Source organism: Salmo trutta, chromosome 30, assembly GCF_901001165.1.
Source record: "Salmo trutta chromosome 30, fSalTru1.1, whole genome shotgun sequence".
Lineage (NCBI taxonomy): Eukaryota > Metazoa > Chordata > Actinopteri > Salmoniformes > Salmonidae > Salmo > Salmo trutta.
The window spans coordinates 42630837-42644996 of NC_042986.1; the positions used below are offsets into that span (position 1 = coordinate 42630837).

A 14160-nucleotide genomic window follows, 5' to 3' on the forward strand; every position below is an offset into this window, starting at 1 on the left:
CAGTGTAGACTACCTGCCTTCACTACAGTGTAGACTACCTGCCTTCACTACAGTGTAGATTACCTGCCTTCACTACAGTGTAGACTACCTGCCTTCACTACAGTGTAGACTACCTGCCTTCACTACAGTGTAGACTACCTGCCTTCACTACAGTGTAGACTACCTGCCCTCACTACAGTGTAGACTACCTGCCTTCACTACAGTGTAGACTACCTGCCTTCACTACAGTGTAGACTACCTGCCTTCACTACAGTGTAGACTACCTGCCCTCACTACAGTGTAGACTACCTGCCTTCACTACAGTGTAGACATCCTGCCTTCACTACAGTGTAGACTACCTGCCTTCTCAGGACACCAGGGGGAGACAAATGTCCATGAAAAAGAAAAACTCCCCTCCAATCCTGGACAGAATCTATACGATTCCCTATTATTTATTCCATATGATTATATTCCATATTATATATTCCATGTTAAATATTAAATATTTAAGTCATACCGTGGCTACAATAATAATCACCTAATGTAGATTCAAGCAAACATAAATAATATGATCATAGTTTGTTTTGAATGGCATCAATATTAACATACCATATTGACATGTATCCTCTAAACCTGTAGGCGACTACATTCCTGCCGGTCTACATTCTAGCATCTTTTTGAACGCTTTCCTGAAGCTGTCATCCAGGAAGGCGTAAAGAAAAGGGTTCAGACAAGAGTTGGCGTAGCTGAGGCTGGTGATGAAGTAGGACAACCCGATGAGCAGCGGAGTGGTCCTCAGGTCGGTGGTGAGAGCCACTATGGTGCTGAGGTGAAACCCCGTCCAACAGAACAGACACACCGCTAAGACTATAAACACCATAATAGTTACTTTCTTTTTAGCCTTGTCCAGAGCCTTGGCGTTGGAGTTGAGGCGCATGTTCCGTAGTTTGTACAACATCATGGTGTAGAGAATACAGATGGTCGACACCGGGATGGCGAAGCCGAGGATCAAGGTGTATATCCGGCTCGCCTTGAACCACAAACTCTCCGGGCTTGGGAAGCTGAGAACGCAGCTTTTCCGTTCCAAGTCATCGGGACTGATATAGACCCCGGCGAATACCGTGAACGGCATCACGATGAGAATCACGAGGATCCAGACGCACAGGCTCACTATCTTGGCCGCGCGGTACGTGCGGTATGGCATACGCTTTGAACGCACCGTCGCCAGGACGACCAGATAACGGTCCACACTCATGACCGTCAGGAAGTAAATACTGGAGAAGATGTTATAGTGGTCTATGCTCAGGATGATCTTACACAGCACCTCTCCTAAGGGCCAGTAGTGGAGCAGATGCTCGGCGATGTTGATGGGTAGTACCAGGGTAAACAGGTCGTCGGCTATCGCCAAGTTTAGGATAAACATATTGGTCACGGTCTTCATTTTTGGCGCTTTGAGGATAACGTAAATAACGGCCGTGTTCCCCGTTAACCCCACGGCGCATATTACCGAATATATCACAGGCAGGACAACATAGAGGTCCGCGTAAAAGTAGAACTCTGACTGGGGAGTGCAGTTCAGATCTGTCCGGTTAGTCGCGCTCAGATAATAGTAGTCCGTGGATTCGTTACACACCACCGGAAATACCCTGCGGGTGTTCGAGATAGATATATTCTCCATCTTCTAAGTCTTCTAATGTATTATTGCACGTAAGAATAGAGGAAAGCACGTCGTTCAGGATGCATGTTTGTTTAGAGGTAAAATAGGCAGTGGTGAAGTGTCATGTTGGCTCTTGTGTAGGTCGGCTCTGTCTGATTTTACGCATGCATTCCTCATCACGAAATCTATGGAGAGCAGAAATATTGAATACAAAATGAAAAGCAGTACATCACAACAAACCTCTTCTGCTGTTAATAGTTTATTCACAACACATTATATCCTAATTTAACCCTAATTTATCATAATGGATTGGAGAAACACAACACCCACCTACACGAATAGATCCACTTGGCACAGACGTCAATTTAACGTATATTCCCAGCCAGCTCCACGTTGGTTCAAAGTCATTTCATTGAAAAACAATGTTGTGGAAGCAACGTTGATTTAACCAGCGTGCGCCCGGTGGTGACGCACTGTTATTCGAATTAGAACCTGCAATAGGAGCACAATTATAAATATTATTTTAAACTGAGACTGCAGAAATACATTTTCAACAATAATAATATTTCTATTTTTTGTTGTTGTTGTTGTTGTTGTTTTCTCCCGCCCAAACACATAACATATTTCGTGCGTAAACATGTTTGTGCCATGTACTAAAATACACAATCAAAAGTAACAAAAACAAAAGCTCATTTAGGGACTTACCGTGCTCGATGGAGGCTCGCTCCTTTTCCTTTCTGTCTTCTGTGCGGGCGGTGAGCAGCAGCAGCAGCAGCGCGAGCTGGAGATGTCCACGTCCCAACCAGTTTGACCGGAGGGAAACACCGGACCGGGTGACGTCAGTCCACAGCACAGCGCGCAGTGAGACACGAAGGCACTCAGCTTGCTGTAGGTACCCAGAAGTGTTGCTATACTTCCTGTCCTGTGCTGAGGAAAAGCCAAGTGGTGATATTACTCCTCCGCATAGACTTTTTGTGTATTTATTGTAAGGCTTAACTGTTGGCGTATTGTTGTGTGGTATGGCTGCTATGAGTGACAATCTTTTTTTCCTGTATGGATGGAGATCCTATAAGTTGTTATTGCTCCTGGACTCTAAGTGTATGTGGGCAATATAATATTACCTTGATTGACTTGCTGTAAGGCTTGGTGTTGTTACAGTGTGAACATTACAGGTGTCTATGAAGGCAATATTACAGGGGTCTATGATGGGAACATTACAGTGGTCTATGATGGGAACATTACAGTGGTCTATGATGGGAACATTACAGTGGTCTATGATGGGAACATTACAGGTGTCTATGAAGGGAATATTACAGGGGTCTATGATGGGAACATTACAGTGGTCTATGATGGGAACATTACAGTGGTCTATGATGGGAACATTACAGTGGTCTATGATGGGAACATTACAGTGGTCTATGATGGGAACATTACAGTGGTCTGTTGTCTATGATGGGAAACATTACGGTGGTCTGTGATGGGAACATTACAGTGGTCTATGATGGGAACATTACAGTGGTCTATGATGGGAACATTACAGTGGTCTATGATGGGAACATTACAGTGGTCTGTGAGGAGAACATTACAATGGTGTGACGCACGTCATAGAGAGGAGACCAAGGTGCAGCGTGGTATGTGCTCATGATTAGTATTTATTATAACTCAGAACACTAAATCAAAACAACAAACAAAGGAACACGAACATTACGTTCTGCATGCTTTACTGAACTGTACAAAAACAAGATCCAACAACTGATGGAGGGAAAAGGGCTGCCTAAGTATGATTCCCAATCAGAGACAACGATAGACAGCTGCCTCTGATTAGGAACCATACTCGGCCAAACACAAAGAAATACAAAACATAGAATGCCCACCCCATGTCACACCCTGACCTAACCAAACACAGAAAAACGGCTCTCTCAGATCAGGGCGTGACAAATGGTTTATGATGGGAACAATACAGTGGTCTATGATGGGAACATTACAGTGGTCTATGATGGGGACATTACAGTGGTCTATGATGGGAACATTACAGTGGTCTATGATGGGAACAATGCAGTGGTCTATGATGGGAACATTACAGTGGTCAATGATAGAAACATTACAGTGGTCTGTGATGGGGACATTACAGTGGTCTATGATGGGAACATTACAGTGGTCTATGATGGGAACATTACGGTGGTCTATGATGGGAGGAAACTTTTCATAACCACTCTGTAATATAGACTTATACATTATTTACATCTGTTAGTCACAGCACATGGCCTCAGACCTCTGGTGTTTCTGAGTTAGGGTGGTCTCTGTTTGGCTTGGTTGAAACATAGTTCATTCTAGGCTATTGCTGCTCAGTGGACTAACACACAGTCTTTTAGGATTTAGCGCAGAGGGTTAACACAGTCTTGTGGGTCACAGATGAGCCAGAGCCACTTGGGTGGTCAGACCCTCAAACATTGATCATTCTAATCATGTGAGATGCTTCATGTGAATTCCGGGCTCTCTCTCTTTCTCTCAATTTATGTCAAGCAAAGTTTGAGCCGCCTTAGAAACTTTCTTAGTGAAGTTTTACCTTCTTTTTCCCCAAAGGTATTTTCATATTTCCCCAGTTCCTAAATATTCCTGTAATGTTTCCGTTCCTCCCTGGCTTTCATCTCCAATCTCCTCCTTTACCTCTGTGACTGTCAACTCAAATCCACTTTTCTACATTATAGTTAACTTTTTCAATTATCTCTTCCTCCTCTCCTCCCCTCATCCCCTCCTCCTCGCTTCCTCTCCTCCTCCCTCTCATCTAATGGTTTCGTTCTGCATCCATAACGAGGCACACACGTGTAACAGATGGCTAAGTGCTCTGCTACTGCCTTCCTAAGACCTAGAAGTACTGTTACCCAGGATACTGTTACCCAGGATACTGTTACCCAGGATTCTCTTCAGCAGTACTGTTACCCAGGATACTGTTACCCAGGATTCTCTTCAGCAGTACTGTTACCCAGGATACTATTACCCAGGATTCTCTTCAGCAGTACTGTTACACAGGATTCTCTTCAGCAGTACTGTTACCCAGGATACTGTTACCCAGGATACTGTTACCCAGGATTATCTTCAGCAGTACTGTTACCAGGATACTGTTACCCAGGATTCTCTTCAGCAGTACTGTTACCCAGGATACTGTTACACAGGATTCTCTTCAGCAGTACTGGTACCCAGGATACTGTTACCCAGGATTCTCTTCAGCAGTACTGTTACCCAGGATACTATTACCCAGGATTCTCTTCAGCAGTACTGTTACCAGGATACTGTTACCCAGGATTCTCTTCAGCAGTACTGTTACCAGGATACTGTTACCCAGGATTCTCTTCAGCAGTTCTGTTACCCAGGATACTGTTACCCAGGATTCTCTTCAGCAGTACTGTTACCCAGGATACTGTTACCCAGGATACTGTTACCCAGGATACTGTTACCCAGGATTCTCTTCAGCAGTTCTGTTATCCAGGTACTGTTACCCAGGATTCTCTTCAGCAGTACTGTTACCCAGGATACTATTACCCAGGATTCTCTTCAGCAGTACTGTTACCCAGGATACTATTACCCAGGATTCTCTTCAGCAGTACTGTTACCCAGGATACTATTACCCAGGATTCTCTTCAGCAGTACTGTTACACAGGATTCTCTTCAGCAGTACTGTTACCCAGGATACTGTTACCCAGGATTCTCTTCAGCAGTTCTGTTACCCAGGATACTGTTACCCAGGATTCTCTTCAGCAGTACTGTTACCAGGATACTGTTACCCAGGATTCTCTTCAGCAGTACTGTTACCCAGGTACTGTTACCCAGGATTCTCTTCAGCAGTACTGTTACCAGGATACTATTACCCAGGATTCTCTTCAGCAGTACTGTTACCAGGATACTGTTACCCAGGATTCTCTTCAGCAGTTCTGTTACCCAGGTACTGTTACCCAGGATTCTCTTCAGCAGTACTGTTACCCAGGATTCTCTTCAGCAGTACTGTTACCCAGGATACTGTTACCCAGGATTCTCTTCAGCAGTTCTGTTACCCAGGATACTGTTGCCAGGATATTGTTACCCAGGCTACTGTTACCCAAGATACTGTTAACCAGGACACTATTACCCATGATTCTCTTCAGCAGTACTGTTACCCAGGAAACTGTTACCCAGGTTACTGTTACCCAGGATTCTCTTCAGCAGTATTGTTATCCAGGGATGTCACTAGAGATTCATGGATAGGGGGGCTAAGCCACTTTTAGGGGGTTCTGGGCATACTCCCCCAGGATTTTTTTTATAGCCCCCAGAATGTCTTTACATACATGTATTTATAGAGTAACAACGGGTGTAAAATCTAACAAAATAAGGTTCTTTTTGGTCAAGGTTGGCGAAAAGTATGCCTGTCTCATAGTTTATGTTAGACACTGATCTAATATGACTTACTTAAATTCTATCCAAATAAATTCATTAAAGTCCACTCTGTCCCCATCCATCCAACACCAACAAAAGGCACAAAAATGGCTGTACTATGTAGCCAAAATACATTTTGGATATGATTTTGAGAGACAGCGAGAGAGCGAGAGAGTGAGAGAGAGAGAGAGAGAAAGGAGACGACATGCAGGTCATATTATACATTATAAAAAAAGTATTTATTTACAGTACATCCCATTTTTCATGTGTCTCGCTAAAGAATATCTCACTACCTAGCATTTCCATCTCCTCCCCTCTCTCCTTCATTACTTTCTCCAGCACGCAGACAGAGGGGCTGTCAACAGTTTAATTAAACATGTTTTGTTGTGAAAACGTGTTCCTATCGATGTTCCCGAACAGATTTCACTAGGTTTCCCAAATTAAGCGCTGGGTAAATGCAGGAACAGGTTTGGAGACGACTTCGGTATGACTGCACTTCAGGAAGAAACTGAAGCAGGACAACACAAGCAATTAATCTAAAGGAAACCGGACACCAATAATTTCCATGTCCAAATTCTGTGAGAGCTTCAGTTTGTTAGAACATAGACATAGTGTTGTGGTATATACTATAGTAGTGTAGTGGACCATAGTGATGTGGTATTTACTATAGTAGTGTAGTGGACCATAGTGATGTAGTATTTACTATAGTAGTGTAGTGTAGTGGACCATAGTGATGTGGTATTTACTATAGTAGTGTAGTGGACCATAGTGATGTGGTATTTACTATAGTAGTGTAGTGTAGTGGACCATAGTGATGTGGTATTTACTATAGTAGTGTAGTGTAGTGGACCATAGGGATGTAGTATTTACTATAGTAGTGTAGTGGACCATAGTGATGTAGTATTTACTATAGTAGTGTAGTGGACCATAGTGATGTAGTATTTACTATAGTAGTGTAGTGTAGTGGACCATAGTGTTGTAGTATTTACTATAGTAGTGTAGTGGACCATAGTGATGTGGTATTTACTATAGTAGTGTAGTGGACCATAGGGATGTAGTATTTACTATAGTAGTGTAGTGTAGTGGACCATAGTGTTGTAGTATTTACTATAGTAGTGTAGTAGACCATAGTGATGTAGTATTTACTATAGTAGTGTGGTGGACCATAGTGTTGTAGTATTTACTATAGTAGTGTGGTGGACCATAGTGTTGTAGTATTTACTATAGTAGTGAGGTATAGTGGACCATAGTGATGTAGTATTTACTATAGTAGTGTAGTGGACCATAGTGATGTAGTATTTACCATAGTAGTGTAGTATAGTAGACCATAGGGATGTGGTATTTACTATAGTAGTGTAGTATAGTGGACCATAGTGATGTAGTATTTACTATAGTAGTGTAGTGGACCATAGTGATGTGGTGTTTACTATAGTAGTGTAGTGGACCATAGTGATGTAGTATTTAATATAGTAGTGTAGTGGACCATAGTGATGTTGTATTTACTATAGTAGTGTAGTGTAGTGGACCATAGTGATGTGGTATTTACTATAGTAGTGTAGTGTAGTGGACCATAGTGATGTAGTATTTACTATAGTAGTGTAGTGGACCATAGTGATGTAGTATTTACTATAGTAGTGTAGTGGACCATAGTGATGTAGTATTTACTATAGTAGTGTAGTGGACCATAGTGTTGTAGTATTTACTATAGTAGTGTAGTGGACCATAGTGATGTAGTATTTACTATAGTAGTGTAGTGGACCATAGTGTTGTAGTATTTACTATAGTAGTGTAGTGGACCATAGTGATGTAGTATTTACTATAGTAGTGTAGTGTAGTGGACCATAGTGATGTAGTATTTACTATAGTAGTGTAGTGTAGTGGACCATAGTGTTGTGGTATTTACTATAGTAGTGTAGTAGACCATAGTGATGTAGTATTTACTATAGTAGTGTAGTGGACCATAGTGTTGTAGTATTTACTATAGTAGTGTAGTGGACCATAGTGATGTAGTATTTACTATAGTAGTGTAGTGTAGTGGACCATAGTGATGTAGTATTTACTATAGTAGTGTAGTATAGTAGACCATAGTGATGTAGTATTTACTATAGTAGTGTAGTGGACCATAGTGATGTGGTATTTACTATAGTAGTGTAGTGGACCATAGTAATGTAGTATTTACTATAGTAGTGTAGTGGACCATAGTGTTGTGGTATTTACTATAGTAGTGTAGTAGACCATAGTGATGTGGTATTTACTATAGTAGTGTAGTGTAGTGGACCATAGTGATGTAGTATTTACTATAGTAGTGTAGTGTAGTGGACCATAGTGTTGTGGTATTTACTATAGTAGTGTAGTAGACCATAGTGATGTGGTATTTACTATAGTAGTGTAGTGGACCATAGTGATGTGGTATTTACTATAGTAGTGTAGTAGACCATAGTGATGTGGTATTTACTATAGTAGTGAGGTATAGTGGACCATAGTGATGTGGTATTTACTATAGTAGTGTAGTGGACCATAGTGTTGTAGTATTTACTATAGTAGTGTAGTACAGTAGACCATAGTGATGTAGTATTTACTATAGTAGTGTAGTGAACCATAGTGATGTAGTATTTACTATAGTAGTGTAGTGGACCATAGTGATGTAGTATTTACTATAGTAGTGTAGTGTAGTGGACCATAGTGATGTGGTATTTACTATAGTAGTGTAGTGGACCATAGTGATGTAGTATTTACAATAGTAGTGTAGTGGACCATAGTGATGTAGTATTTACTGTAGTAGTGTAGTGTAGTGGACCATAGTGATGTGGTATTTACTATAGTAGTGTAGTGGACCATAGTGATGTGGTATTTACTATAGTAGTGTAGTGGACCATAGTGATGTAGTATTTACTATAGTAGTGTAGTGGACCATAGTGATGTAGTATTTACTATAGTAGTGTAGTAGACCATAGTGATGTAGTATTTACTATAGTAGTGTAGTGGACCATAGTGTTGTAGTATTTACTATAGTGGTGTGGTGGACCATAGTGTTGTAGTATTTACTATAGTAGTGTGGTGGACCATAGTGTTGTAGTATTTACTATAGTAGTGAGGTATAGTGGACCATAGTGATGTAGTATTTACTATAGTAGTGTAGTGGACCATAGTGATGTAGTATTTACTATAGTAGTGTAGTAGACCATAGTGATGTAGTATTTACTATAGTAGTGTAGTGGACCATAGTGATGTAGTATTTACTATAGTAGTGTAGTGTAGTGGACCATAGTGATGTGGTATTTACTATAGTAGTGTAGTGGACCATAGTGTTGTAGTATTTACTATAGTAGTGTAGTGGACCATAGTGATGTAGTATTTACTATAGTAGTGTAGTGTAGTGGACCATAGTGATGTGGTATTTACTATAGTAGTGTAGTGGACCATAGTGATGTAGTATTTACTATAGTAGTGTAGTGGACCATAGTGATGTAGTATTTACTATAGTAGTGTAGTGTAGTGGACCATAGTGATGTGGTATTTACTATAGTAGTGTAGTGGACCATAGTGATGTGGTATTTACTATAGTAGTGTAGTGGACCATAGTGATGTAGTATTTACTATAGTGGTGTGGTGGACCATAGTGTTGTAGTATTTACTATAGTAGTGTGGTGGACCATAGTGTTGTAGTATTTACTATAGTAGTGAGGTATAGTGGACCATAGTGATGTAGTATTTACTATAGTAGTGTAGTGGACCATAGTGATGTAGTATTTACTATAGTAGTGTAGTGTAGTGGACCATAGTGATGTGGTATTTACTATAGTAGTGTAGTGTAGTGGACCATAGTGTTGAAGTATTTACTATAGTAGTGTAGTGGACCATAGTGATGTAGTATTTACTATAGTAGTGTAGTGGACCATAGTGATGTAGTATTTACTATAGTAGTGTAGTGTAGTGGACCATAGTGTTGTAGTATTTAATATAGTAGTGTAGTGGACCATAGTGATGTAGTATTTACTATAGTAGTGTAGTGTAGTGGACCATAGTGATGTAGTATTTACTATAGTAGTGTAGTGGACCATAGTGATGTAGTATTTACTATAGTAGTGTAGTGGACCATAGTGATGTGGTATTTACTATAGTAGTGTAGTGGACCATAGTGTTGTAGTATTTACTATAGTAGTGAGGTGGACCATAGTGTTGTAGTATTTACTATAGTAGTGTGGTGGACCATAGTGTTGTAGTATTTACTATAGTAGTGAGGTATAGTGGACCATAGTGATGTGGTATTTACTATAGTAGTGTAGTGTACCATAGTGATGTGGTATTTACTATAGTAGTGTAGTGGACCATAGTGATGTGGTATTTACTATAGTAGTGTAGTGGACCATAGTGATGTAGTATTTACTATAGTAGTGTAGTGGACCATAGTGATGTGGTATTTACTATAGTAGTGTAGTGGACCATAGTGTTGAAGTATTTACTATAGTAGTGTAGTGTAGTGGACCATAGTGATGTGGTATTTACTATAGTAGTGTAGTGGACCATAGTGATGTAGTATTTACTATAGTAGTGTAGTGGACCATAGTGATGTAGTATTTACTATAGTAGTGTAGTGGACCATAGTGATGTAGTATTTACTATAGTAGTGTAGTGGACCATAGTGATGTGGTATTTACTATAGTAGTGTAGTGTAGTGGACCATAGTGTTGAAGTATTTACTATAGTAGTGTAGTGGACCATAGTGATGTAATATTTACTATAGTAGTGTAGTGGACCATAGTGATGTAGTATTTACTATAGTAGTGTAGTGGACCATAGTGATGTAGTATTTACTATAGTAGTGTAGTGGACCATAGTGATGTAGTATTTACTATAGTAGTGTAGTGGACCATAGTGATGTGGTATTTACTATAGTAGTGTAGTGGACCATAGTGATGTAGTATTTACTATAGTAGTGTAGTGTAGTGGACCATAGTGATGTAGTATTTACTATAGTAGTGTAGTGGACCATAGTGATGTGGTATTTACTATAGTAGTGTAGTGTAGTGGACCATAGTGATGTAGTATTTACTATAGTAGTGTAGTGGACCATAGTGTTGTAGTATTTACTATAGTAGTGTAGTGGACCATAGTGATGTAGTATTTACTATAGTAGTGTAGTGTAGTGGACCATAGTGATGTAGTATTTACTATAGTAGTGTAGTGTAGTGGACCATAGTGTTGTGGTATTTACTATGGTAGTGTAGTAGACCATAGTCATGTAGTATTTACTATAGTAGTGTAGTGGACCATAGCGTTGTAGTATTTACTATAGTAGTGTAGTGGACCATAGTGATGTAGTATTTACTATAGTAGTGTAGTGTAGTGGACCATAGTGATGTAGTATTGACTATAGTAGTGTAGTAGACCATAGTGATGTAGTATTTACTATAGTAGTGTAGTGGACCATAGTGTTGTAGTATTTACTATAGTAGTGTAGTGTAGTGGACCATAGTGTTGTAGTATTTACTATAGTAGTGTAGTAGACCATAGTGATGTAGTATTTACTATAGTAGTGTAGTGGACCATAGTGTTGTAGTATTTACTATAGTAGTGTAGTGGACCATAGTGATGTAGTATTTACTATAGTAGTGTAGTGTAGTAGACCATAGTGTTGTAGTATTTACTATAGTAGTGTAGTAGACCATAGTGTTGTAGTATTTACTATAGTAGTGTAGTGTAGTGGACCATAGTGATGTGGTATTTACTATAGTAGTGTAGTGGACCATAGTGATGTAGTATTTACTATAGTAGTGTAGTGGACCATAGTGATGTAGTATTTACTATAGTAGTGTAGTGTAGTGGACCATAGTGTTGTAGTATTTACTATAGTAGTGTAGTGGACCATAGTGTTGTAGTATTTACTATAGTAGTGTAGTGGACCATAGTGATGTAGTATTTACTATAGTAGTGTAGTGTAGTGGACCATAGTGATGTGGTATTTACTATAGTAGTGTAGTGGACCATAGTGATGTAGTATTTACTATAGTAGTGTAGTGTAGTGGACCATAGTGATGTCGTATTTACTATAGTAGTGAATTGGACCACTCACCTGGCTGGATGATAAATGCTGTTTGTCTTTGTGGAGAGCTCTGTTCATTCAACTTGATAGATGACTGGAACCTTTCAGGTTTAGTGTGTTTATTGTGTGTGTGTGTGTGCTGGTGTTTTGTGTGTGTGTGCGTGCGTGCGTGCGTGCGTGCGGTCATGTTTGTGTGCGTGTGTGTGTGTCTGTGTGCATTGATCTCTTCATTAGTGTGGACATCAATAATCATATTTCACCTGAGGTCTGCCTGACAGGACCTGCCAGAGTTTTTAGATGTTAAGTGTTGTGTGTGAGAAACGTTCATTCTGCTGTCCGTGTTAAAATAATTTTTCATATGTAGTTGGCTATTTGGCTCAGAGCCACTCTGTTCTGTCTAACCGAGGGGGTCGGAGTAATTTACGATCGGTGAGACGGAAAAAAAACCTGACAAGAGGAGGCTTTTCTCTTTGATTAGCACAGCCAGGGTCATCCGCCAGTCGGGCGCAGCAAGGGTCACCCGCCAGCCGGGCGCAGCCATCACCGCCAGCCAGCCGGGCGCAGCAAGGGACACCCGCCAGCCGGGCGCAGCCATCGCCGCCCGCCGACCGGGCGCAGCCAGGGTCGTCCGCCAGCCGGGCGCAACAAGGGTCGCCCGCCAGCCGGGCGAAGTCAGGGTCGCCCACCAGACCTTCGGCGCGGCCAGGTGCGCCAACGAAGAGGGCGACACAAAGGGTGGGGCAGAGGCCACGTCCTGCACCTGAGCCGCCGCCGTTAGAAGGCCCACCCAGACCCTCCCCTTCAGTGTCGGGTTTTGCGGCCGGAGTCCGCACCTTGGGGGGGGGGGGGGGGGGGGGGGGGGGTACTGTAACGCCCTGGCCATAGAGAATGGTTTTTGTTCTTTATTTTGGTTTTTGGGCCGTGTGTGGCTCCCGATCAGGCACAGCTGAAGTTCGTTGTTGTTGATTGGGAGAATTTTTGATTGGGGAATTTTTTCATATCCATTTTAGAATAAGGCTGTAATGTAACAAAATGTGGAATAAGTCAAGGGGTCTGAATACTTTCCGAATGCACTGTGCATATATAATGAGCAAAAATATAAACTCAACATGCTACAATTTCAACAATTTACTGAGTTACAATTCATACAAGGAAATCAGTCAATTTGAATAAATTCACGATCTATGGATTTCACGTGACCGTTTCATCACCTCTCTGAATGGCTGGTTTTAGATAATCTTGGGGGTGAAAAAGCCAGATGTGAAGGTCTTGGGCTGGCATGGTTACAGGTGGTCTGCGGTTGTGAGACCGGTTGAACGTACTGACAAATTCTCTAAAACAATGTCGGAGGCGGTTTATGGTAGAGAAATGAACATTAAATGATCTGGCAACAGCTCTGGTGGACATTCCTGCAGTCAGAATTCAAATTTCACGCTCCCTCAAAACTTCAGACATCTGTGGCATTGTGTTTTGTGACAAAACTGCAGTACTGATTGGCCTTTTATTGTCTCCAGCACAAGGTGCACCTGTGTAATGATCATTCTGTTTAATCAGCTTCTTGATATGCCACACCTGTCAGGTGGATTATCTTGGCATAGAAGAAATGCTCACTAACAGGGATGTAAACAAATGAGACAAATAATTTTTGTTTCACAATGGAACATTTCTGGGATCTTTTATTTCAGCTCATGAAACATGAGACCAACACTTTACATGTTGCCTTTATATTTTTGTTCAGTAAATATACAGTGCCTTCAGAAAATATGCACAACCCTTGACTTTTTCCACATGTTGTTATGTTACAACCATAATGAAACATTTATTATATTGAGATTATTTTTGTCACGTCCTACACACAATACCCCACAATGTCAAAGTAAAATAATGTTTTTTTTACAGATTCATAAAAAAATTAAAAGCTGAAATGTTTTGAGTCAATAAGTATTGTTATGGTAAGCCTAAATAAGTTCAGGAGTAAAGATAAGTCACATAATAAGGTGCATGGACTCACTCTGTGTGCAATAATAATGTTTAACATGTTTTTTGAATGACTACCTCATCTCTGTACCCCACA

At 40.7% G+C, this 14160-nt stretch overlaps 1 protein-coding gene across 1 annotated transcript; it reads right to left on the minus strand.

The window, feature by feature from the left end:
* Positions 1-214: 214 nt before the first annotated feature.
* Positions 215-2458, minus strand: LOC115168728 (neuropeptides B/W receptor type 2-like). Its single transcript, XM_029724249.1, has 3 exons — positions 2342-2458; positions 1967-2128; positions 215-1821 (listed from the first exon to the last, which is right to left on the minus strand). Exon 3 carries the CDS (start codon positions 1655-1657, stop codon positions 623-625), a length of 1035 nt encoding a protein of 344 aa, XP_029580109.1. The 5' UTR covers positions 1658-1821; positions 1967-2128; positions 2342-2458; the 3' UTR covers positions 215-622.
* Positions 2459-14160: the final 11702 nt, after the last annotated feature.

Bases quoted from the DNA above. Each gene is read 5' to 3' on its own strand.
- LOC115168728 (XM_029724249.1), bottom strand. From the start codon at position 1,657: ATGGAGAATATATCTATCTCGAACACCCGCAGGGTATTTCCGGTGGTG.